Below are 26,188 nucleotides of genomic sequence, written 5' to 3'. Positions count from 1 at the left end.
GCCACCATGAGTCAGGAGGACTTGGACGAGGGGCCGCCAAGATAGACATTGACAAGTCTACTGCCTGGAGGTTCAGAGAGGTCAAGCTTTTGTCCCCTAAGTCACACAGATCATGACAGCTGAGGTCTGGGCTCTGGTCTGCCCAAGGTCACAGAGCGACAGCCGCTGCTGTCTCTGGTTCCCACGTGCAGCCCCCGCCTGGGACTCTCCAGTTTGGCTCTGTCATTCTTTCCAGAGTCTCAGCCCTTCCAGATTCTTGGCCCTGCCCACCCCCAGCCTGCTCTCTCTCTGCTCTTGGGAGAGGCTTCCCAAGCCCCAAAGGCCACCAGGGGTGAGTGACATCACCAGGGTCCAATTATCAGACTATAAACGGAAACACCCCACGTTTTCCCACAGAAAAGAGCCCCCACCTCCACTGCTGCTGGGGATCGAGAGGAATTCATGGCTTCCTTCCCCAGAGGAGGTGAAAGCTCCCCGTGGAAGCACCTTTGGGGGTCTTTTTGGACCCCAAAGCCCCCTGCCTCTTGTCCTCTTGCCAGTGTGATAAGGCAGCTGGGGAGAGAAGGGAGGGGAGGCAGCCTGTGGGGTGTCAGAACCAGCAGTGGGGCCACATTCGGTCTGGATTCCTGGCCAGTGCTTTCTCTCTCTCTCCACCTGCTTGAGTTCAGGGGGCACCTGTGAGCTCCTATCTAAGTGGGGGGATCAGAACAGATGCCTCTCACCTCTCACCACCTCCCCAGCCTTGGTAGACCTCTCCAAGATGGAAAGAAAGCTCTAGAAAAAGATGGATTGAAATGATCTGCCCTTTCATTATGGGTGATGTTTTCTTGAGTTCCCTTCACATGTTGCAGGTGAGGTGCAGAAAAAGGCAGGAACTTGACACAGTGAGGAAATGGGGACCAGGATTCGAAACCCAGTACTAGGAGAGCCCCTAACTACCAAGGTGTGGGGGGAAAGCCTGGATTGAGTGGAGCCCAGAGCGTCAGGGGGAACACCTGGATTCCAGAGCTGGCTTGGTTCTGCAGCTGTGGGACAGGGGCCTCAGCTGCCCTGAATCTAGAATTTTCCAAGGCACTTTCCCACCTTCAGTCCTTCCCCATTGCCTCCTTCTAAAAAAAAAAAAAAAAAAAAAAAAAGCAGACCTAGGGCAGCAGGGCAATGGCCCACTGGGTTAAGTACACATAGTACAAAGCACAAGGACCCACACAAGGATCCTGGTTCAAACCCCTGGCTCTCCACCTACAGGGGAGACACTTCACAAGCGGTGAAGCAGGTGTGTCTCTCTTTCTCTCTCCTTCTCTATCTCCCTCTCCTCTCTCAATTTCTCTCTGTCCTATCCAATCAAATGGAAAGAAAACAGCCACCAGGAGCAGTGGATACATAGTGCCAGCACCGAGCCCCAATGGTAACCCTGAAGGTACAAAAAAAAAAAAAAAGTAAATGGCTGGTCATTTGCTACTCAGACAGATTCTCCGGGAATGTCTTCAAACCAGCACGACTTCTTCCTGCTCTTGAAAAGAAAGCCGGCAGGCTTCCTAGCCATGGCAGCCAGGACGCAGAGAGGCCAGAGCCAGGCTCTGCACAGGCGAAGACATCAAAGGCATTGCAGGTGCCAGGAATGGGCCAGACCCTCCTTCTCTGGCCACTGGCCTCCCACACTCCGGGCCGGCTCCTCCAAGGTATGTCTAGAGCCTGGTTCCTTCTCTAGGACCCCAGTGCCCCAGGAGAAGCTCCCCCTCCAGAGCTCAGAGTGGCCATAGCAGCAACCTCCAGTTAGGCTCACGGACGGCACTTAGAGCTCTGGGAGAGAGGGGCTGAGGTTTCCTTGCTGGCCACGCCACGCCATGTTGTCACCAGACCTTCTGACACCATGAGCACCGCTGTCCTGCTGTGCTCCAAGACCTCTCTGGTTCCCTATTGTTCAGAGAAGCGTGTTCAAGGAAGGCAAGGACCTTGGTGTCATCACTTGTCCCAGCGTCCTGAGGAGGGGTGTCTTTAGGCAGAGCTGCCTCTGCTTCCTGCTGAGCCTTACTGGGGCTGCACCTGCTGAGATAATCTTAGCGCTCCCTCATACCCTCTTCCCCAGCATGCCCCCACCCCCCTATAAGGGGGCTTTCGAGTGCTGTTCCCCTGCTTAGGCCATTGCTCCTCCACTGAAGACCAAATGATTTCCCTCATCCTCAGGGTCACCTCTTCCAGGAAGTCTTCCTGGAGTTCAGACTTGCACATGTCTCATGTCCTCGTATCAGACACTTAGACAGTTTCTAGTTGTCCTTATCAAGGACAACTTAGGTTGTCCATGCCTTAGGTCCAGGTGTGGCTTGTAAAACCTCTAACAACTGGGAAAGTCTCTGAGTTAACTCTCCTAGAAGAGAGCATGCTGCTTCATGTGCAAGGACCCAGTTCTAACCCTGGCAATACATGGAGGCACCGTGGATGGCGCCAGGGGAAGCTACAAGTATGGTGGAATGGTGAAATGGCCTCTCCCTTCTCTCTCTCTCCCTCTCTCTCTCTCTCTCTCTCTCTCTCTCTCTCTCTCTCTCTCTCCCTGTCTCTCTCTCTGAAACAGCAAGAATAGGGGCAGGGGGAGTTGGCCTGAGAACAATGGGGTCAAGCACCCACCAGACCCCAGCATTGCACACAAAAACGTTAATAAATAAGTTACTTATTGTAAGAAACCTGGGTGATCTGGGCTCTGGCAGTAGGCATAATGGCGGACTTGGCTGTACCCGAGTTTCCCAGCTCGTGCGTCTGTCTCTCCACGTGTCCCTGGCTGGGTTTCAAGAAAGGAAACTTCTTTTTTGTTGTTGTTTTTGTTTGTTTGTTTGTTTTTTAAATTTATTTTTTTATTTAAGAAAGGATAAATGAACAAAACCATAGGGTAGGAGGGGTACAACTCCACACAATTCCCACCACCCAATCTCCATATCCCATCCCCTCCCCTGATAGCTTTCCCATTCTCTATCCCTCTGGGAGCATGGACCCAGGGTCGTTGTGGGTTGCAGAAGGTGTAAAGTCTGGCTTCTGTAATTGCTTCCCCGCTGAACATGAAAGGAAACTTCTAAATAAAATTCTGTTTACATTTGGGACTGTGGAAAAAAAAAGAAAAAAGAAAGGAAACTTCTGGGTGACAAAAAGGATCAGCAAAGATGTTCAAATTTTTGACACTTGCTTTTTTTTTTTTTTTGCCCACCAAGTTTATCACTGGGGCTGAGTGACTGCTGACCTTCACCATTCCTGGTGATTTGATTTCTTCCCTCTCTCTTTTTAAATAGAGGATGAGAGACGCACAGAGAAAGATAAAGTCAGGCAGAGAACAGATGACACCTGCAGCACTGCTATCACTTGTGAAGCTCCCCTGTCCCCCCCCCCCCATAGGTGGAGAGTGGAGACTTGAACCCTGGTCCTTGTGCAGGAGAGCAGCTGTGCACTCTACCAGATGCACCACCATCTGACCCCACAGTGTCTGACATCTAAACCGCGTCTCCCCCAGAAAATGAAGATGTGGAGAGAAAGGAGCCCTTTTGCCCTGTGGCTGGGAATGAAATCCAGTCCAGCCAGTGTGGAAAACAGTTTAGACTCCTCGGAACATTGAAAAACGGGCCTGCCATGTGACCCGGTGAGTCCTCTCCCAGGCATTTGGCCAAAGAACATGAAAACACTTGCCCCAGGAGACTTCTGTGGCATGGGGGTCCTGGCAGGGCCTTTGGGAACAGCCAAGGCTGGGAAATGGCCCCGAGTGGCCAGCGACAGGTAAGTGACCAGTGACAGGTGAGTGGCCAGTGTACTCCGTGGGCACAGCACAGCGTCACTCACTTCCAAGAAAGCACGAGGCTTCTCCCCGCTACAGTTTGGATGGGACTAACGAGATACGAGGGGAAGAGGAGCTGGGCCCAAGGACCAAGGCACAGGCCATGCAGGGTGGGTCCTCAGTGGACTGTGGTCTGTCACAGAGCACCGGCGAACTCAGGGGCCAGTGAACTAAGAAGACACGGAGTGTGGAATTGTCTTCAATAAATAAAAAATCATTGCTTTCTTTTTTGTGCTGTGGCTTGGCATTTCTGTGATCCCATTACTCCCAGCAAATTCTTTTATTTTAGAGGGTAGGAAAGAGAGAGAGAGAGGGATTACAGCACTGCTCCACCACTCATGAAGCCTTTCCCCTGCTGCCATCCATGTGTGCTGCTCTTCGTGGTGTCAGGGCCTCTAACCCAGACACTCAAGCACAGTAAAAGGGGTGCTTGACACACGTTACCATGCACAAGGACCCAGGTTCGAGCCCCCTGCTCCCCACCTGCAGGGGAGTCGCTTCCCAAGCAGTGAAGCAGGTCTGCAGGTGTTTCCCTTTCTCTCCTCTCTGCCTTCCCCTCCTCTCTCAATTTTCTCTGTCCTGTCCAGTTAAACCAAAAGAAGAAGAAAAATAAAAGGGAAAAATGACTGCTGAGAGTGGTGGATTCATAGTGCTAGCACAAGCCATAGAGTTAATAATAACAACAACAATAATAATGATGATGATGTGCACTCAATCCAGTGAGCTTCTTCCTGGCCCCATGAGTCATTTTCCTAAGGCTCGGGGGTCTCACTAATGTGCCTCCCACCTCCAGGACAATGTTTCCTGCTTGATTTTTGTCCCTGCAAATGAATTTTGAATAACCCAGCAGATATGTCAACAAAGTTAGGAAAAAAATGACTAAATAGTTGTGTATTTCTGAAAAGAGTTTCCGGGGTGCAGACTCTGGAGTCTCAGGCAAAGGGTAGAAGGGACAGTGTGGGGGAGTGGCAGGCCCAGATTCCCCATAAGGAGGCAGGCGCCCCTCTCCCCTCTCTATCCCCCCCCAGGAAGTGGGGTGTGGCCCCCTTCAGCTTTATCCCCAGAGCCCGGGAATTTCCCAGAAGGCTGAGGCCTCCAACAAGCAACATCTTCTCACGGCCTCGGGATGCAAAGAGTGGGCTGGATGCCTGTTAATTAGCATTTTCATCATTTTTCTGTGTTTCGTGGAATCCAGCAGGCACCATGGAGATGGGGGGAGCGGGAGCTTCAGAGAGGAGAGGGCAGAGCTGTGCTAAGTCTGAGACCTGATGGGAATGCTTCCTGGGCAAAGCCAGCCCTCCAGTCAGGCCACTCTCATAAGCATGCCCTATTCTGATCCTCCAGGCACATGGGAGGTGGGAGTTTCTCCTGAGATGTCAGACAATCTCAGTGCAACTGGGGCCCCCTCGTCCTCTGTTCCCTGGCCTGCCCCCTCTAGAAAGTGACCATCCCACCCCTTTGGTGGACTCCTTCTAGAGCTTTCTAGATGTCTTTTTTTTTAATTAGTGATTTAATAATGATTAACAAGATTGCAAGATAACAGGGTATAGTGTCACACAGTTCCCTATCCCATCCCCTCCATTAGAAGCTTCATCCATTTTTCCTCTGGAAGTATGGACCAAAACTCTTTATGGAGTGCAGAAGGTGGGAGTTCTGGCTTCTATAATTGCTTCTCCAATGGACATAGACATTAACAGGTGGATCCAATCCCCCAGCCTATTTCTATCTTTCCCTAGTTGGGTAGAGCTCTGCAGAGGTGAGGTTCTGGACACATTGGTGAGGTCATGCGTCCAGGGAGGTCAGGGTGGCGTCATGCTGGCATCTGCAACTTGGTGGCTAAAAGGCAGTAAGATATAAAGGCAAATTGTTCAATAAGCAGGAACCCAAAGGTAGGAATAGAGCAAGTGAAAAAAAAAGGGGGTCTTTATGTGGCAAGAAGTTAGGAAGTCTATTCTAGCTGTGTTCCATGTGTCTCGAGGCCATTATATACAAACTGGAAGCTCTTGGATATTATCCAAGTTTGGCTTGACTTTTTAATAAGTATCAACTGGCTACACTTACTCTTCGCAAGCCTTAGAGATTTCAGTGGGTTCGCAAAGATCTTTTGTTGTTATTGTTTTTCATTTGTGTTTGTTTTTGTGTAGCTTGGGTCTCACACTGCACATCTCACTGCTCCTAGGCTCTTTTCTTTTTTTCTTTTTCACCCAGATAGAGAGACAAAGAGAGGGAAGGAGAGACATCACAGCACTGGAGCTTCCTCCAGTGATTCAGCACCTCCCATGTGGTGCTGGGGTTTTACCCCAACCCTTTGCATAGCAAGGACTCAGCCAGTGAGCTGTTTCTCTGACCCTGTTGTTCTCTTTAAAAATCACAAAGAAACACACTATCGAGATGTCATACAGTATTAGACTATTTAGTATGATAATTAAAACATCACAAAAAAGCAGACAGAGAGGGGGCACAGAGGCTTGAGACTCAGACTTTAAAGGATGGGGTCCAGAGCCCAATCCCAGCATCACATGTGCCAGAGTGACACTCTGGTTCTCTCCCCATCTGTCTCGTGCTAATAAACAATATAAGTAAATATATACAAATTATGTGTGTGTGTATATATATATATATATATATATATATATATATATATATAGTGAGAGAGAGAGAGGGCGCAGGTGGTGGTGGTGCATCTGGTTAAGTGCACACGTTACAGAGTGTAAGGACCTGGTTCAAGCCCCTGGCCCCCACCTGCAGGGGGGAACCTTTACAAGTGGTGAAGCAGGGCTGCAAGTGTCTCTCTGTTTCTCTCCCACTCAGTCTCCCCTTTCCTCTCAAGTTCTGGGTGTCTCTATCCAATAAATAGAGATTCTTTTTAAAAAGTGTGTGTGAATTGGGGAGCAGGAGAGGGCTAAGCATTACAGCACATTAGTCGCAACCAGGAGGCTTAGGGTTCATCTCCCAGAACTGCAAGAACAAATGGGCATCAAAAATGGCAGGAGTGCTCTGATCTTTTGCGCTCTTTCTCACAAAAAAGTCACGGAGACCGGCAGAATGGCTCACTTGGACAGTGCACTGCTTTGCCATGCGTGCGACCCAGGTTCGAGCCCGGCCTCCACTGCACTGAGGGAAGCCTCCGTGCTCTGCTGTTTTTCACTCTCCCTCTGCCCCTCCCCTCAAAAATAAAATAAATATTGGGGCTGGCCTGGTGAAGTGGATCAAGCATCGAACTCTCAAGCATGAGACTGGAGCCCAGACATCACATGTGCCAGAAGAATGTCCTGGTTCTAGTTCTGTCTCCTCTCATCAATAAATAAATGATTTCTAGGGGACTGGAAATCAATTCAACAAGAAGGGCAGAGTGGCCTGGGCTGGCACCCCAGCACCAAGTGGGAGGGGCCACAGCGATGGCGGGGCCTCCAGAGGCTCCCACCTCCCTCTGCGCATGGGCACACCCTTCCCCATGTCCTTGGTCTCCAGGTTGGTTTGTCACTGCCCAGCTCCATCTCCCCAAGATGACACCTGCGGTAGCCTGAGAACTATGCATCCTGTGAGCTCACTCAGAGATGCAAAGTCCCCAAGAAGTGGGGCCTCTGTTCTCCCCACTTGGCAGATGAGGAAACTGAGGCATGTACCTTCAGGAAGCCCAGCTGCCACGCCCAGGATGAGCTCTACATTCCCATGACCTCCCGCCCTCCAGGGGTCGGGGGAGAACTTTCCACATGGAGGGTGTGCAAGCAAAGGGCATTTATGGCACCAGGACCTTTGCAGATGCTGTTTCCTGTGCCCAGAATGCTCTTCCCGGTGTCCCCAGCTTCCTACGGCTGATGCTTTATCTTTTTATGCAAGAATCACTCACTCATTTCATTCATTCACTCATTCACCCAATCCACACGCATGGGATCATCTACTGGACCTTCCCTTGGCGGTGAGCTGGTGCTTAGTGGGTCTTCAGGAAGCCAAAGGCAGACTTGAGCGATTTATTTACTTATGTTGCCTCCGGGGTTATCACTGGGGCTCAGTGCCAGCACTATGAATCCACTGCTCCTGGAGGCCTTTTTTTTGTTGTTGTTGTTAATTGAATAGGACAAAGAGAAATTGAGAGAGGAGGGGAAGATAGGGAGGGAGAAACACAGACACCTGACACCTGCAGACCTGTCTGCTTCGCAGCTTGTGAAGCAGCCCCCCTCCTGCCGGTGGGGAGCTAGGGGCTTGAACTGGGATCCTTGTGCAGGTCTTTGTGCTTCATACTACATGCACTTAACCCGGTGCACCACTGCCCGACCCCCACCTTGAGGGATATGTGAGGGCTGACCTTCTCCGTACCCCTTCCCTGCCCCCAGACTTCTGGGGTGGGGAAAGCTCTTTCAAGGCAACAGGAGCAGATGGTGCCTTCTGCCGTCTGGAGCAGTTCACAGGAGATTGCCAAGCTCCCGGCTCCCCAGCAGGGCCCAGTCCACATGGTGGTTGCCATGGCAGCTGAGTGGGACACCCCCCCCCCCCCCCCCCGCCCAGCCTACATCCAGTTCATTCCATCCTGTTCTCTGAGGCCACTCAGTCCCCAGGCCTGGGCAGACCTAGGACCAGGAGGAAGCCAGGGGAGGGTTGGGAGCAGGGGCCAAGGAGCCTTGTGCAAGTAACCCCGTGGTGGTGACAGTGGAAATGATGGTGATGGTGATGATGGTGGTGGTGATAATGGAGATGGTGAAGATGGTGCTTGTGATGGTGGTGATGGTGGTGACGGTGGTGAAGGTGAAGACAGTGGTGGTGGTGATGACAGCTGTGGTGGTTATGGTGCTCCTGATAATTCACCATTCAGCACACCAATCTTCAGATTATTCTAAACTTCCGACTTCCATCAAACAGGACTCCAAGCCGGACTCCTTCCCCTGAAGAAAGCAGAGTCTACACGAAGCCCATCAGAGCTCCAAAGCTAACAGCACAGAAGGAAGGGCCTGGGCTCTGGGGTCAGAAAGGCTTCTGCTTCGAATTCCACCCCTAGCACACACTGCTGTGTGACCTGGGGAATCCTGCACCTCTCTGGACCTCTTCCTTGTCTAGGGATGACTGTAGTTATTCTTACTCCCAAAGGGTTGCAAAAACGCATACACAACACTCCCTCAATACACAATCCTTAAGGCTGTGACTGCCACCAACACATGACCAGGCAGATCACAGCCCAGCCCCGTGCACCGAAGCTTAGCAACAGCGACTGGAGTGATTCTCAAAAGCTCTCACGGTGCCCTCATTAAATCAGTCAGTTTTTAGTCAGAATCCTGCTCACAGAGAGTCGTTGCTCTAAAGCCTCTCTTTAAAAGAGAGAGCTTCTCCCTTAGACACACAGATTGCAATAGTCACAAATAAAAATGTCATGGCGACAAGATCTCAACTCAAAATAACCCAGGGAAGAGATGCAGAGGAATCGGTGACAGAGAGTGCTCAGAATTTGTGAACGGCCGTAGCTGTGGGAAGAGTGCACGGGGCTTCACATCATGGGAGAGACACTCTGAACTAACTGATTCTCCAATGAAGGGGTGAAACCAGCACAGTTAAGTTATTTCTCTGAGGTCACCCAGCTAGTCTGAGGTCAGGCTCAGGATTGAAAACCAAACTGGCACAGTTGCAAATCCTGGCTTGGGCAGGACACAAAGCATCAGGGGGGAAAAAGTTACAAGGGTGTTGGTGTAATGGACCAAAACAGAGGACTCCGGGGAAGGAGGGCAAGGGAGGGAGTTGGAGGACCAGGCAGTGGCACACCAGGTTAAGCGTAGGTATTACAGTGCATAAGAACCTGAGTTCAAGCTCCCAGTCCTGACCTGCAGGAGGAAAGCTTCATGAGTGGCGAAGCAGGGCTGCGGGTGTCTCTCTGTCTCTCTCCATCTCTACCTCTCCCTCCCCTCTCAATTTGTCTCTGTCTGTATCCAATAATAAATAAATACATAAAAGCTTAAAGGCAGGGAGTTAGGGTGCAGGGAGTTTGGGGTCCTGGTGTCTGATTGTGGAAAGGGACCCAAGTTGGGGCTGAGGGTGTGCAGACACCTGTCACAGGGAGGTGAGTGCTTGTACCCATGTGTCAGCAACTGTCTTGTAATAATAATGTTAATGAACACCCCGAAAGAAAGGAAGGAAGCAAGAGAGAAAGAGAGGGAGAAAGAAAGGGGCTATAAAATATCAGATATTCAGAGAAAGGCATACTTGGTCAGACAGCTAGGTGGAGACTTTTTTAGTGGTCCAGTCTGAAACATGACTTGTTTATTTCAACCATCAAGATGGTGGGGGCTGGGTGGGCTTTTCTCTATTTTTCCTCCCATTTTCTGTGGATCCAGGTTTCCTAGCCTGCAGGTAAATTGAAGCAGTAGAAGTCTGGGTGCAGAGGGGAGTTCCCAGTAGAGTTCTGTAAGATAATATTAGTATATTATCTAATATATTATATAATATTGTCTTCGAGACAATATTAGTAATAAATGAGCCTGTTGTCATTTTTCTTTTGGGGTTTTTATTTTTACTTTTTTTTGTTTATGAACTTTATTTCATAGAGACAGCCAGAAACTGAGAGGAAGTGGAGAGAGAGACACACACACACACACACACACACCAGCAGCCCTACTTCACCACTTATGAAGCTTTCCCCCTGAAGGTGGGAACCAGAGGCTTGAACCCGTGTCCTTATTCACTGTAACAACCACTCGGCCCCAGTCCGGTCTCCTATTTCTTGAGCGCTCAGAGAGGGATAAGAAGGTGCATGGGCTCGAACCCATGACCTTTGACTCCAAATGTGTCCTAGCTTCACTATCGAGGTTGGCTGCTGCCCCCACCCCCACCCTTCTGCCCAGAGGGGCTCATCCCTGCTACTACTGGGGCAACTTCTGTCCAGAATCTGGGGTCCCCACCAGGGTCCCTCATGGGGTGGCAGCCCCAAGAAGAGGAAGCTTAGCTATCTGACCCCTCACTGCAGATAAAGTCACAGATAAAGGAGCAAACCAGGACGGGTTTGTCTCCCGTCCTGGACTCTGTCCCACTGTCTGTCCACCTGCGATTGTTTTAAGAGAGTTTACATGGCCCTCTGGTGGCCAGTCAGGGTGCCATCCTGTGTGATCACGCCCCAAAGTGGGGAATAAGAAGGCAGAGTGCACCCCCAGCTGGCGAGAGTTGGAATCTCAGGACTCAGATTCAAGAGCCCCTGGGGAGACTCCAGCCTGGAGCAAACACTGTCTTTTCTTTCCACGAGTGGATGCTGGGTTTCCTGAGCCGTGGCACTTAGTCCTCAAGCTAACCTAGCAGGGTCCCTTCTACAGAGGAGGCTCCACGGTCACCGGGTCACTCTAGCAGGTCACAGTGTGGACTGTGTCCCCATTCTGGCCTGGGGTCTGAGTGGTCTTGTCATAGGGCCACATCAGAGGTTGTCACATAGTGTCCCCAGAGCGGGTTACCCCACCCCTGGCAGGGGGAATCTTACTGAGCGGTGAAGCAGGGCTGCAGATGTCCCTCCTTCCCTATCTATCTATCTTTCTATCTATCTATCTATCTCTATCACCTCCTGTACCTCAGTTTCTTTCTGTCTCTATTTACAAATTAATTAATTAGCTAATTAATTTTTTAAAAAGGAAAAATTATGGTTGAGCGCACATGTTACAGTGCACAAGGACCCAGGTTCAAGCCCCTGGTCCCCACCTGCAAGGGGAAAGCTTCATGAGTGGTGAAGAAGGGCTGAAGGTGTCTCTCTGCCTCTCTCTCTCTCCTCTCTATCTCCCTCTTCCCTCTCAATGTCTGGCTATCTCTAGCCAATAAATAAATAAAGCCAATAAAAAAGAAAAAAGAAAAAGGAGAAAAGAAAAGGAAAAAAAAGGAAAAATTAGGCTTGAGACCCCCCCCCCCCATTTGAGCCTCAGCACCAGATAGAAGAATCACAGAAGAAACCCCAAGGATGGTGAGACAGTCCCATGGTCTCTCTTCCTCCTGCTGCCCCCATCACCCAATATATATGGAATAAAAATGATTTAAAAGCTGCCTGGGAGTGGTGAAATCACACATGTATAAGGAAAGAAAGAAAGAAAGAAAGAAAGAAAGAAAGAAAGAAAGAAAGAAAGAAAGAAAGGAAGAAATCTACTCCGTTCCCCTCAGAGTGCATCTCACCTCACCCCAGCAAGCTCCCGGGGTCCCTGGGATATTCCCTGGCCAACTGCCCCCTTGTGGTTGAATTCGGACGTGTACCCATGTGACTTATGCCTGCAATTTTGTCCTTCTGTGAGGCCCTCCAGGCCACTGTGCTCAGGCTGGAGGGGGGAAGGGAGGTGAGAGGTCAGCAGAGGCCAGAGCCCAGGGAGCCCCTGAGGACTGAGTTCAGAGATGGAGCTCTGTTCTTCCTGAGGCCCCTGTGTCTGGGTGGTGGCGCTGGGCTCTGGGTTCTGGCCACTGTCCCTGTCACAGCTTTGCACCTGCTGGGAAACAATCCAAACTCCTTCCTCACAGCAGGGAGGCCGGGGCTCCAAACTCAGGGTGCCGGCAGACTTGGGGCCCTGGGGTCCTACTTCCTGTGTCTCTCTCCCCTCAACATCATTGCTTCCCAGAGAGCATCTCCAAATAGCCCCACATTGGAGATTACAGTTCAGCATGCAATTGAGGAGTAAGGGATTCAAGCATTCAGCCAGCTGCAGAGGGGTGTATGCTCACAGGAAAAGAGTGCGGACTCAGGGCCTCCTGGTACAATGGAGAAAGTGGGTACGTAGCCCTGTAGCTCTGAGTTCAAGTCCTGGCTTCCCCTCTTTCTCATGCTCTGAGCAGAGCCCCTGGTTTCTCCCTCCCTCTCTCTCTCTCTCTCTCTCTCTCTCTCTCCCCCTTCTCTCTCTTTCTCTCTCTCTTTCTCTGGAAAACAGGTGTCAGAAAGATCACGGGTACTGCAGAGAGGGTATACACTGCTACACTTGTGGGCCATGTGAGCCATGGCAATGCTAGTGTCTCTCCCTCTCTTTCTCTCTGTGTGTCTCTGTCTTTCTGTGTGAACTTTTAAAAGTCAGTCTAACTGGGGCCCTATTCGGGGAGTCCTGAGATTCCCAAACAGACATGATGGGCCTAGACCTCAAATAAATCCTTCTCTCCATTGTTACTGGTCATTTCTATCAGGAACAACACAATAGACCCCTTTGTGGGCCCCCATAGGACCTTGCCCTCAACTTGGATCAACAATGGTAGAGAATGTTCCATCCTCTGAAGGGAGGCTGGACAACATACTCTATGCTACACCTGAGGAAGATGGGTCCTGATATTGGGCAGCTTGGAACGTTCCTACTCATGACCACAGAATGTGAGCTCAGATCTACAGGGATGCAGAGGTCACACAGGCTCCTAAGCTGAATATGGGCCCCAGATCACATCAAATCGATGGGGTTTACAGTCAACAATATTTATACCCCTTTCCCATATTAGGGAGCTACTGTCTTCCCTGATCCAGCTTCCTGTCCCTTTTCCAGCCATGACATCATCTCCCCAGACAATAACTTGGATCCACCTGCATATCAGATTTCAGGCTCAGGGGAAAAAAGAAAAAGTATAAAAAACAAACCTAGCATAGCCACAGGCCCTTTGGAATATAACTAAAATATGCCTACTAGCTATCTACAAACTGGAGACCCCCCCCCCAACACTTCATCTGCACTATTCCAGCCTTTAGGTCCATGACTGGTCAACAATTTGTTTGGCTCTGTATGTTAACTCTCTTTTCAGCCACCAGGTTCCACGTGCTAGCATGATGCCGACCAGACTTCTCTGGACAGACAACCCCACCAATATGTCCTGGAGCTCCAATTCCCAGAACCCCGCCCCACTAGGGAAAGAGAGAGACAGGCTGGGAGTATGGATCCACCTGTCAACGCCCATGTTCAGCGGGGAAGCAATTACAGAAGCCAGACCTCCCACCTTCTGCATCCCACAATGACCTTGGGTCCATACTCCCAGAGGGATAAAGAATAGGAAAGCTATCAGGGGAGGGGAGGGGATACAGAGTCCTGGTGGTGGGAATTGTGTGGAGTTGCACCTCTCTTTTATCCTATGGTTTAGTCAATGTTTCCTTTTTATAAATTTTTTTTAAAAGCCAGTCTAGGAGAGGTGAAATAGCATGAATGTGAGGCCCTGGCTCTGAAGGAAAAAGAAAGAAAAGAGGAAAACTGGTGGCCAGAAAAGTGGCTCAGAGCACAGGGTTCCATCCCAAGCAGCGTGTGTGGCCGAGCAGAGCTCTGCTGTCTCACATGAAATGACTCAGATGAGAATGGCTCTTTTTAACGGGAAAGTGAATCCTCACTGCACATGTGTTGGGCAAATCAGAGAGACACAGAAAGAAATGGCTTTGGGGGCTCTGGTGTCCTGCCTGCCACGTGGGGGGCTCTTAATAAAAGTCACATCACAACACTCCACACCCCCTTTGGAACGCTGGGTGGTGGTGCACTGGGTTAAGTGCTCATAGTACGAAACACAAGGACTGGCACAAGGATCTTGCTTCAAGTCCCCGGCTCACCACCTGCGCGGGGGTGGGTTGGGTTGGTCACTTCACAAGCGGTGAAGCAGGTCTGCAGGTGTCTTTCTCTCTCCCTCTCTATCTTCCCCTCCCTCTCAATTTCTCTCTGTCCTATCCTAAAAAATGGGGGGATGGCCACCAGGAGTAGTGGGTCTGCCAGCTGAGTGGAGACGCTTAGCCTTGTCTGAAGAGCTAAGTAGCAAGGCCCGCGTGCTTACAGATGGAAGTTCATTCACATCTCTTCTCATCCCGCTTGGCAGAACAGAGGTGGAGGTGTGGGGGGGCAGAGGGACCCAGTATCACACACTTGGCAGGTGGTGGGGCCCTGGGGCTGGGGAATCACTGATTGATGGGTATGAAGTTCTCGTTTGGGGAAATGCAGAAAGTGGAGGTGAAGGATGGTGGGTGCAGTGAGGGATCTGAGGGCAAACATGCATGTTTTACTACAGTCCAAACAGAAGACACATGGGTATCGGGCAGTGGCCCCACCTTGGCTGAAATAGAGGAGCCTTCTGTCCCCCAGCCTAGAGCCCAGCAGAGGCCACACAGCAGGTTGGGGGTGGGCAGAAGCTGTAGGCAGTCTATCCACTCACCTTCCTGGAAAACCCTGAGCAAGGGACGCTGATTAAGGCTTCCTCAGACCTCGGCCTCCTGGGCTCTGCCTTATAAGGGCAACTTGGCTCCGGCAGGATTTGGGGAAGCAAGGGGAACCTGCTGTCACCACAGCAGGGTATTTCTGAGTCCCCTGACTTATGTGAGGCTCAGTGACAGACAAACACACCAGTCTGGGGCACCAGGAAAGCTGCCCAGGCCTCTGTAGGTCCTCAGGCCCCCCATCAGGCCCCCTAGACAAGCCCACAGCCAAAGCACCCAGGGCAAAGAGAGGTGAATCAGCACCCCAGGGTACTCCTAGAAGGGACCTCATGGCTGACCCTGGACGCAGGCTAGGTGAAGGGTGAGGTTTTTAGAAGCAAACCCCCCACCACCACACACACACTGCGGTGAGAAACTGGTGGGGACCCCATAGGACCCTGTAGGACCCCATGGATGCATGCAGTTCAGCCTAAGGTCTGCTCCAAGAAGGTCTCAGTGCCCAGCAGGGCTGGGGGGCACAGGGTGAAATGGAAGCCCCCCCACCCACCCCCAGCTCCGGCGGAACACACTCCCCCATTGTCTGCTCCAGTCCTGAATATCTGTGCAAAAGGGCAGACTTCTCTCCCCCCAGAGAGGTTCCCGGGATTCCAAAGAGCACTCACTGGCAGAAATCTGAAGGCGGGGAGCACACCCCCCCCCCCCCCCGCACCCTGCTAATGACCCCACCAGCAGCCCCTGACGCTCCCTTTCTCCCCTGCCCCCAAGGCTACCCTGCCCAGAGCCTGAGGCCCAGGAGGCCAGACCATGGGCCCCGGCTCCCCATCCCCAGCATGTCCAGGGCCCGGGGCTGGATCTGCAGCCACTGCTGGACTCGGTGCTGCGGGCCCGAGGGAGTGCGTTTCATAGCAGGGAAGCCAGCCCAGAAAGGTTAAGCAATTCCCCCAAGGTCACACAGCTGGCTTTTGAACCCCCCGGTCTGGCTTCGAACCCTCGTCCCCCAGAGCCAGCGTGGGGCAGGAACTGGCGGCCGGATGGCGGATGCGCGCCCGCTCCCTCCCCCTGCCTGCCGGACAAAGGCCCAGCGCAGGCCGGACGCAGACCCGCCAGGGACGAGCTAGAGGGCCGGGCGCCCCTTAAGGGGGCGGAGCGTCGGGCGGGGGAGGGGGGGGTGGGGCGAGGGGCGTGGCCTTGGAGTGGCGGCATCGCGGGGGCGGGGTGAGGGGCGTGGTTTCTAGATAGGAACTGCACGGGGGGCGGGGCGGGGGTGTGTGTCCCGGGCTTGAGCTGCGCTGGCGCCGGCGCGGAAGCGGGGGGGCTGGGGGCGGGGCCAGCGCTAGCGGAGGCGAGGGGCGGGTCCGGAGGCGGGGCCTGCCTGGCGGCTTGGGGGCGGGGCCTGGGGCGGGGCCTTGCTGGAGGCTTGGGGGCGTGGTCGTGGGCGGGGCCTGCGCTGGCGGCGGCTCGGGCTAGGCGGGAGGGCGTGCGGGCGTGCGGAGCGGAGGGCGGCGGCGGCGGCGGCTAGTTCTCGGCGCGGTCGGCGATCGCGCTCTGCCCCGGCTGCCCGCCGCTCCCCGCACCCGCTCGGCCCCGCAGAGCAGCGGCCATGTCGCCGCGGCGCAGCATCGTGGAGGTGAAGGTGCTGGACGTGCAGAAGCGGCGGGTGCCCAACAAGCATTATGTGAGTGCTGCGCGCCCCACGCCCCCCGCCGCCGTGCATGGGGGCTCCCCAGCCCCCCGAGGCCCCCGACCTCTCCCTCCGCACCCCCGGGCCTGCTGCAGCGCGGCAGCCCTGCTCCCCGCCCCGCTGCTCCCCCTCCGGCCTAGCCCCCCCCCCACACCCCTACACCGCCCTCGGGCCCCCCACTCGGCCTGCCCCTCGGCGCCGTAGCCGCTGATGCAAACGGGCGGAAAGGGGGGCGGGCCGTGCCCGTCTCCCTGACTGGCCCTCGTGGCCCCGGGTCCGAGGCGTCCAGCCACAGGTAGCCCCTCCCTGGCTCGCCGAGCTTGCTCCTGGGGGTGGGGGTGGGGGGCAGCCCGAGCGACACCGGAGCGCCCCGGGGACAGCGCTGCACCCCGAAACAGTTAACACCGCCAACAACAGTAAAACCTCCAGCCCCCTGCTCTCCCCCCCCCCCCCCCGAGAACTTGAGTGTGAAAAAGAAGCGAACTTCGCTTCTGCCCCCATCCCCCCCGCAGAGTCGGTGTGCCCCGCCGGGAATGGGCTGCTGACGGGGGTCGCAGACGGCAAGACTGAGGCCCCGGGGAGGAGCCTCCTCCTAGCGCCTGGGCCACCCTGACCGCTGCTGGGAAGGGCCGCCCGCAGTGTGTGGGGGGTGGGGGGCAGCCTGCAGGTCCCTGGGGACTCCCGGGTGCAGGGGGACTAGGCTGTGGGGAGCAGGGCCCAGGGACCACCTTCCTGCAGGAGAGAAGGGGAGTCTGGGGTCTCTGGTGGTGAGAAGGAGGGGTGGTGGCCGGAGGCCAAGCTGAGTGGAGAAGTTCACCAGGAGGGGTGAAGAGAGAGGGAGAAAAATCCTAACAAAGAAGTGTGGAACAATGAACAGCTAGGGCGTTGGCTGCTTAGACGCCCCCCCACCGCCACCCCCACCCCCACCCCCTCAGCCTGTGTGCTTGATTCCCCTTTGGGGCTCTGTCCTGAAGAGCCTCTTTATCTGAGGCAGCTCTGCCGGCCATCCATGAATAGCCCATAAAATTCCGAAAGGAGATAGCCTGAAATCCACTTCCTTCTCTGTCTCTGTCTGTCTGTCTGTCTGCCTCTCTCTCTTTCTCTCTCTCTCTCTCTCTCTCTGAGACCGTATTGTTATTGGCTGGGCGGCCAGCTTTGCATCCCTGCGCCTGGCTGGGGAGCTCTTTCCTGGACCTGTGCTACCTCTGGAGAGAGTGAAGTTTCCCTCCATGCCAGGCCCGGGCAGAACTGTCTTCCCCTCCTTTTCCGTGCCCACCCCCTTTTCATTTTGTGCCAACTGTCTCAAATGCTGCCAGACCCCGGGTTTCTTGCTGGAACCTGTTGTGCGTGTTAACTGTGCTGCCTCTGTGACATGGAGACCTCCTCACCCACACACACACTCCAGGAAGAAGTGAAACAGAGGCTCCTGCCAGGCCTGTGAGCTGGCAGCACCGGGCTGGTGGGTGTGTAAGGACGGGCAGCCCCTCCCATCTCCCTCGCTCTCTGTCACTCTTTGGGCTCGAGAAGGTTCTCAAGCCCATTTGACAGATGAGGAAACTGAGGCTCAGAGAGGGGCAGAGCGGTGGGGGGGGGCAGGTACTGAGTCAGTGGGGACCCTCCACACACACAGTGCTATACCACTGCTTCCCAAATCCTATACCCCCAATTCCCAAAGCAGAGTCTCCCCCCCCCCCAGTCAAGAAACCGACTGTCACTTCTGATAGAGGTTTTTGCTTTGCTCTGTCAACTAGATCCTTCAAGTCTTTGAATTCTTCCTGTCTTTCTTTGACCAGAACGCTGCTTGGCTCTGGTGTGTGAAATGGAGCGCGGGACCTCAGAGCCTCAGGCATGCAAACCTGACACATAAATTGCTGTGCCCTCTCCCTGGCCCTTGATTCCTCTTTTTATGACAAGAGAACCGGAACACAGGTCGGCTCTGGTATCTGCAACACTGAGGATCCAACCCAGGGCCTTGGGCACACAAGTCTTGTGCTCTGCCCGGTGAGCTTTCAAAGCTTCTACAACTTTGGAAAAGAGCAACTTTCTAAGCTCTAACCTGATTTCCAGGGACCCCTTGGAAAAGTTTTTTTTTTTTTTGGCCATCAAGGCTTCACTGGGACTTTTGTCCTGTTCTCCTGCTCGATTCCACCACTCCCAGTGGACTTTTTCCTCATTTCTTTTCTCCCAGAGACTGGAGAGACACCATAGCACAGTTCCACCACCAGTGAAGCTTCCTCTGTCCACGGTGCTCTCATGTGATGGCCGGGGCCTGAACCCAGGTCCTCATGCATAGTAAAGTGTGTGATCTACCAGCTGAGCTGCCTCCTGGGCCCTGGAGTCAATGTTCAAATGTTAAACAAAGGCTGGGGGTTCGGATCTCCGCCTCACCACTGACCAGCCAGCCATGTGTGGCCAGGCTGAGGTTCTGTCTTCTCATCGGTGGGGCAGAGTGGTGGAGCCCACTTCCGGGCAGGACAGAGCCTGCCTGGGGCTCCCAGAACCTCCGGAGCCCCCACCCCAACCCCGCCCCGTGTCCATGTCACTCCCCTCAGCACTGCTGGAGTCACATGAGGAGGGCTTGCAGCAGCGACTTGTTTTTCTGCCTGTGGGTTTCAACTCGTGATTCAGGGCGGCCCCCTCCCTGCTGGCCAGCCTTTGGGGTTCAACAGGTGAAGGGGGGCTGGGGGAGCACTGGGTTGAACTGAAGGGAACCTGAGTCATCCAGAGAGACTGAGAAAATTTCAGCTTCAGGGCCGGCAAAATAGCTCCTTTGGGTAGTGCACTGCTCTGGTGTGTGTGTGTGTGTGTGTGTCCAACCCAGGTTTGAGCCCAGCCCTCAACTGCATTGAAGGAAGCTTTGGTGCTGTGGTCTCTTCCCCTCTCTCTCTCTCCTTTTTCACTCTTGCTGTCTCTCTACCTTCTCTGTCTCTCTGTATAAAAAAAATAATAAAAGTGTTTCCCTAGCAAGAGGTCTGAACCCACCAGTGACACACACACACACACACACACACACGCTTTCTGCTATGTGGCCTTGGGCTGAGCAAGTCGCCTCTCTGAATTCTGTGCCCCCCATCCCCATGCCAGCCCCCAGCCACCCTCACGGGGGCGCTCAGAGTCCCGGGCAGGGTTGGGGTGAGGGAGATGAGGGTGATGTTAGTGGTGTTGGGGTTTTCAGGGGACCCAGTGTGTGAGACAGGAGAGGGAGACTTGAAGTGGGGGGTGCCTTTCTCTGCTAACCTTTCTTGCCCCTGAGTCTGAAGGCATGGGCCGGGCTTTGGGGAGATGTTCTGCTGGGGAGGGAGTAGTTTATTCTCTGGCTAGGAGAAAGGAGGAGAGGGAAGTGCATCTTAGGGGTATTTTGGGGAGCTCTGTTCCCCCCACACACACACTGGACCCTAGGACTAGGAGATTAGCTCGCTGGACGGGAGCCAGGAGGCGCTAGTGGTCCCTGGTCACAGCAGACCTGTAAAGAGGGATTTTCTTGTGTGTGTGGGTTGGGGGTAGTGCAGTGGTTATGCTCTCCTACCTGAGGCTCTGAGCTCCCAGATCCAGCTCCCAGCACCACCATCAGCTAGAGCTGAGTGGAGCTCTGATTAGGAAAATAAGGGAATAAATGAGGTCAGAGTCTTTCCCTTCTGCTAATACACATGTCAGGTCTGCAGACCCACAGGACAGAGGTCACGGCCCTCCCTGCCACCCACCTCTGACACAGCTTCGCATTTGGCCAGTGTGTCTCGGATCATTTTTGTCTTGTAAGAAATAAAGTACTGGGGAGTCGGGCGGTAGCAGCGGGTTAAGCACACATGGCGCAAAGCGCAAGGACCAGCATAAGGATCCCAGTTTGAGCCCCCAGCTCCCCACCTGCAGGGGCATCGCTTCACAGGCGGTGAAGCAGGTCTGCAGGTGTCTGTCTTTCTCTCCCCTCTCTGTCTTCCCCTCCTCTCTCCATTTCTCTCTGTCCTATCCAACAACGACAACGTCAATAACAACAACAATAACTATGACAACAATAAAAAACAACAAGGGCAACAAAAGGGAAAATAAATACTTTAAAATAAAGTACCAGGGCCCGAAGACGGCTCACCTGGGAGAGCACGTGCTTTGTGATGTTGGGGGAGGAAGAGATAGAGAGAGGGAGAGAGAGACTCCTGCAGACCTTCTTCACCGCTTGTGAAGTGGCCGCCCCCCGAAGGTGGGGAGCTGGGGGCTCGAACCTGGGTTCTTGCGCATTATAACATGTGCACTTAGGCGCACCACCCCCCAGCCCCGGTCCCCAGGTCTTTGATGGCACTGTGACTTGTCAGGCTTTGGAGGTTAAGTCAACTGGGGGTGTGGGGTGGCGTTGAGTTTCTCATGGGGGTGTTTGCTGCGTGTCCCTGCCCACACCTGAGTTTCCCTTCCCTGAGTCAGCATCAGGAACCCGTGGACACTGTGGCGGTGCAAAGCCCCCACGTCACATGATGAGGTGACCCAGAAGGCAAGCTCACAGAGCCCAGTGGAGAACCTGTGCACCTGCTACTGGAGACACCAGCCCAGCCAGAGGAGAGGGAGAGAGAGAGAGAGAATATGCAGAGAGATACCACGTCAGATACTCCTGGCCCTGTGGTGCCAGGAGGCTGGGAACTGAGTCCTCGGGAAGTGGTGACATGAGCTTGGTACTCACTGAACTCAGTGGACTCACTCCTGCTTCTGTGGCAGGTTGGTTAAATGCCCCTGCCATCCAGACGTTGAATCTGCACCTTTCTACTTTTCTGCGCTCCTAGGAGACAGAGAGAGAACAGCCGTCAGCCTGGGTTCAAACCCCAGCTCCGCCACCTTCCAACTGTGTGGGCCTGAAACAAATCTCTCCCCCTCTGTTGCCTCAGTTTCCTCATCTGTAAAATGGGGGTAGGTGTTCCCTCTTCTCGGGGCGTAAGTGAGGGTGTGATGAGGACTGGGAGCTGTTCTAGGGGCGTCCAAGCCCTGTCTGGAGTATAGCGCTAAGCTGATCGCCACAGAAGCGGTGGCTGCTGAGGTCAACGGGCCGTGTGTCCCTCAGTGGGGCCCCGGTTATTTCCCGAGGCCAGGCTGAGCCTCAGACCCACCTGGTGATATGGGACGACCAAGCATATGTCTTTGAAAGTAGAGCTGGGAGGAAGTAGCATAATGGTTATGCAAACAGATTCTCATGCCTGAGACTCCTAAGTCCCAGGTTCAATCTCCCGCACCACCATAAGCCAGAGCTGAACAGTGTTCTGTGTGTGTGTGTGTGTGTGTGCATTTCTCTCAAAAATAAAAATAAATAAAATATTATTGAGAATCGGGCGGTAACACAGCGAGTTGAGTGCACGTGGCACAAAGCGCAAGGTCCAGCATAAGGATCGGGGTCCTCGGAGCCCCCAGCCCCCCACCTGCAGGGGAGTCGCTTCCCAGGTGGTAAAGCAGGTCTGCAGGTGTGTCTACCTTTCTTTCCACCTCCCTGTCTTCCCCTCCTCTCTCCATTTCTCTCTGTCTTATTCAACAATGATGACAACAATAATAACTACAACAATAAAACAACAAGGACAACAAAAGGGAATGAATAAATAAATAAATAAATAAATAAATAAATGTTTTTTTAAAAAAAAGAAAATAGAGCTGATTGGAGAGAAATGTCACTGTCAAAGAATAATTTTTTTTTTTTGCTTGTCTGTGCTTTTTTTGTTTCCCAAATGTTCCGGGATGAGCACAGATTTCTGTAGTCAGTAGAAATTTAAAAAATAGCACATGCTCATTTCTTTCTTTCTTTTTTCAGAAGTAACCCTGCCCAGCTGGGGTGCCTTCCACCAGATTCCCACATCCTGAAGCCCAGGGTCCCCCACCCACTTACCCACCCACCCTGCCCCAGGTGGGTGCTACCACAGCAGAGAGAGGGCTGACATCCTGCTGGTTAAGATATCCCTTGCTCAGCGGCTCTGGGGGCTCCCATCTCCCACAGGCTGGGGAAGAGTTGGGGGGTCTGCACCCCGACCGAGGTCAAAGATGGTTCAGATTGGGGGTGCGTCCTGCCCCCCACCCCTCTTGTCTGGCCTGCCCACATCCCGCTTGCTGGAGGAGAAGCCTCTGGATTTGTGTGACTTAGTTTTCTTCTTCCTCAGAGCCTGGAGGAGGCAAGAGGGAGGCTGAGGGGTCTCTGTGAGGGGGTATCTGTGAGGGGTCTCTGTGAGGGGGTATCTGTGAGGGGTCTCTGTGAGGGGGTATCTGTGAGGGGTCTCTGTGAGGGGGTCTCTGTGAGGGGGTATCTGTGAGGGGGTATCTGTGAGGGGTCTCTGTGAGGGGGTATCTGTGAGGGGTCTCTGTACTCCAGGCTCTGGCTGCATCTGTCGTTCTCTCTCCCTCAGCCCTGACGCTTCTCCCCAGAAGGAGGGGTGCTGTGGCTGGGAGGAGGGTGAGTTCTGTACAGAACGGGGGACACTGTGGGAACAGTTGTCCCAGGAGCCCTCTGGCCTGGGTCCTGCCAGGGAACCGCACTGGCTCCTTGTGTGTGGGGGGAGAGGTTCAGCCAGCCCCGGATGTAGCCAGCCTCCCTGCCATGCCTCGGGGTCTGGGCCTGCAGTGGGTGGCAGTGCGTGGAAGTGACCCTGGACTGATGACAAAGCTGGGAAGGGAGGTCACCAAGTGGACAAGGGGACGGGGGAGGGGGGTCCTGCATGAGGCTCCTCACACACCCTCCTCACAGGGTGTCTGAGCCTCACCCAGAAGCTCGCTGTGTGACGGTTTGGGGTGCTCTTGGGTTGCTTATGACAGCCTCTGACCTGGCTGGCTTGGCCCGGGGGGGTAGGGAGGGGGCTCAGCGGTTAGAGTCCCTACATAGCGTGAGCAGCCAGGGAGGGAACCACGGGGCAGAGCACAGGACTTGCAGGCGAGGGTCCTGAGTTCAGTCCCCAGCACCCCGTGAGGTTCTGGCAGTCTCTCCCTCCCCCTGGTTCAGTCAGTCAGTGAGGCTTGAAGATGGGTAAACCAGTTCCTCCTGGGCTCTCACAGCCCCTCCCCAATCCCTAGGGGAGAGGCACAGCAGAGGGAGCCACTTCCTTGCATCCCACAAGGCCTGAATTTGCTGATCTGTCCATGAAGCATGATTGCACCTCCCCCCCCCATGCTGGCAGGGACAGGAGGCCCTGAGGTGGCGTCAGTGTTTCCTCCAGCCCCAGCCAAGGCGTGAGTCAGCGCCTGCAGCCCACACCGCCCCCGGCTCCCACAGCTGCACAGATGTGGTTTCTCGTCTGCCCTGGATAGGCCGGGCTGAGCCAGGGAGCCTTCAGGGTGACCGGCAGCATCTGTCCTCACAGAGGTCACCATCTTTGTGGCAGAGGCTCCAGGGACAGTGGGGGACAAGGCCTGGGCTGTATGTTCTTTACAGAAGAGGGGAGGAACCTCCTGAGCCAGGGGAGACCAGCCAGCAGCTGACTTCTTACAAATACAAAGAAGAGGGGCCAGGCAGTGGTGCACCCAGTTAAGTGCACGGGTTACAATGCACAAGGACCCAGGTTTGAGCCCCCACTCCCCACCTGCAGGGGGAAAGCTTTTGTTGAGTGGTGAAGCAGGGCTGCAAGTGTCTTTCTCTCTCCCTATCTCCCCCTCCCCTCTGAATTTCTCTGTCCTACCTAATAAAAATGGAAAGGTAAGAATGGCCTCTGGGAGCGGTGGGCTCATGGTGCAGGCACTGAGCCCCAGCAGCCACTGGGAAGGATGCCCTGGGGTTGCCAGGCTCTGGGCGGCCTCCACCCCTAATATCTAATTCCCCCAGAGATTCGTGGATTCAGATATTCCATTAAAACAAAATTGGAAGTGGTTTCTGTATGTTCATCGTGGGAGGTGTGATCAGTGAGCGTTATCTAGTCTGACCGCGGCCAGGAAAGGTCCTTTGGAAACTGATTCTTCAAAGGACAAACCGACTGGCCTGCCTTCCTTCCTTCCTTCCTTCCTTCCTTCCTTCCTTCCTTCCTTTCATCCATCCTTTCCCAGAGCTCTGCTCAGCTCTGGCTTATGACGATATGGGGGATTGAACCTGAGAACTTGGAGCCTCAGGCAAGAGAGTCTCTGTGCAGAACCATTATGCTCTCTCCCCCGCCCTCTTTTTCTTTTCCTGCCCTCCCCACCAGGGTTATTGCTGGAGCTCAGTGGTACATGAATACCACCACATTGCTCCTGGCGCTATTTTATCCTTTTCTTTTCTTTTATTGGATAGGACAAACAGAAATCAAGAGGGCTAGAGGGAGAGAGAAAGAGAGAGACAGAGAAAGAGAGAGAGAGAGAGAGAGGGGGGCACCTGCATCCTGTTGCTGAGGAGTTATTCTGATGCAGTCTCCGCCCCCAGGTTTTACTACGCCCCGCGAAATCCTAGCAGTGCCCCCTTCAACCAATCCTGGCCCCACACGTCACCCCTGGTTGTCGCCCAATAAAAAGCCCCCTCACCCCCCCTCTCTCTGGGCTCTCAGCTCCCCCTCTCTCAGATCCCACCCCCTTCTCTCCCCCCGTGGTCAGGTAGTGGGGACGGCCATTGCCGGCTGGCTCCACGTGGTCTGAACCAACCCCCCCCATCCTATAATAAAGATTTGTGTACCCCTTTGCTCTGGACGTCCACTCTCTTCTCCGCGGTGCAGCCCGACACCAGACCGCCACAACAACATCTGGCGCCCAACGTGGGGCACAAACCCACGACCCTGAGATTAAGAGTCTCATGCTCTACCGACTGAGCTAGCTGGGCTTCTTAGGCTGGTCCTTGTGCTTTGTGCCATATGCTTTAACCCGCTACGCTACAGCCCAGCCCACTGCACTACCGTCCTGGCTTTTTATTGGGCGACAACCAGGGGTGACGTGTGGGGCCAGGATTGGTTGAAGGGGGCACTGCTAGGATTTCGCGGGGCGTAGTAAAACCTGGGGGCGGAGACTGCATCAGAATAACTCCTCAGCAACAGCATCCCGCAACAGCATCCCCCTGCTTCACTACTTGTGAAGTTACCTTCTGCAGATAGGGAGCAGGGACTTGAACCCTGGTCCTTGCACATGGTAACGTATGTACTCTGCCAGGTGTACCACCGCCTGTCCCCCAGAGGATTTTTAGAAAAAAAGTTACTTAGGGCTGGGGAGATAGCATAATGGTTCTGCAAAAGGCTCTCATGCCTAAGGCTCTGAGGTCCCAGCACCATCAGCCAGAGCTAAGCAGTGCTCTGATGTGAGCGAGAGAGTATCTATATTATAGCTCTCTCTCTCTCTCATTAGAATAAAAGTTTCTTAAAAGATTTATAAGAGAGAGTATGAATGTCAGGGCAGCGCTCTGGCTTACTCAATGTTGGGAGTTGACCTTGGAAGTGCTTGCAAGTCCCGGGCTCTAACCACTGAGCCACCCCCTGGGCTGTCATTTAAAAACTTTTCAATAAACCACCACTGTCCCAGGCCCCTGAGGTGTGAGCCGAGACTCACCTGACCCCGGGGCTCAGCTTTTCCTGCTCTGTCACACAGCTAGCCTCTGTGATGCTGAGGCTTGAACCCAGGGCCTTGTGCCTGATAAGAAACACACACAAATAAGTACACACTCTGATTCCTGGGCAGCTCTGTCCCCCAGCAGCAGTGGGTGCCGGGGGGG

At 53.9% G+C, this 26,188-nt stretch overlaps 1 protein-coding gene across 2 annotated transcripts in view; it reads left to right on the top strand.

Moving 5' to 3' along the window:
* SH3PXD2B (SH3 and PX domains 2B) overlaps nt 1-26,188 on the top strand; it is a 358,044-nt gene that overhangs the window by 285,227 nt on the left and 46,629 nt on the right. Inside the window, exon 2 of one of the 2 annotated variants that reach the window (XM_060197166.1) lies at nt 16,402-16,578. In XM_060197166.1, the coding sequence (XP_060053149.1) occupies nt 16,504-16,578 (75 nt within the window). In that variant the 5' untranslated portion in view covers nt 16,402-16,503. Of the gene's footprint in view, nt 1-16,342; nt 16,579-26,188 lie in introns of those variants that run through there. The other variant, XM_007520835.3, reaches the window with a different exon arrangement.

This window comes from Erinaceus europaeus, chromosome 9 (genome assembly GCF_950295315.1).
Source record: "Erinaceus europaeus chromosome 9, mEriEur2.1, whole genome shotgun sequence".
NCBI lineage: Eukaryota > Metazoa > Chordata > Mammalia > Eulipotyphla > Erinaceidae > Erinaceus > Erinaceus europaeus.
Note: the sequence above shows the minus strand (reverse complement) of the source record. Positions and strands in the feature narration are given on the sequence as shown.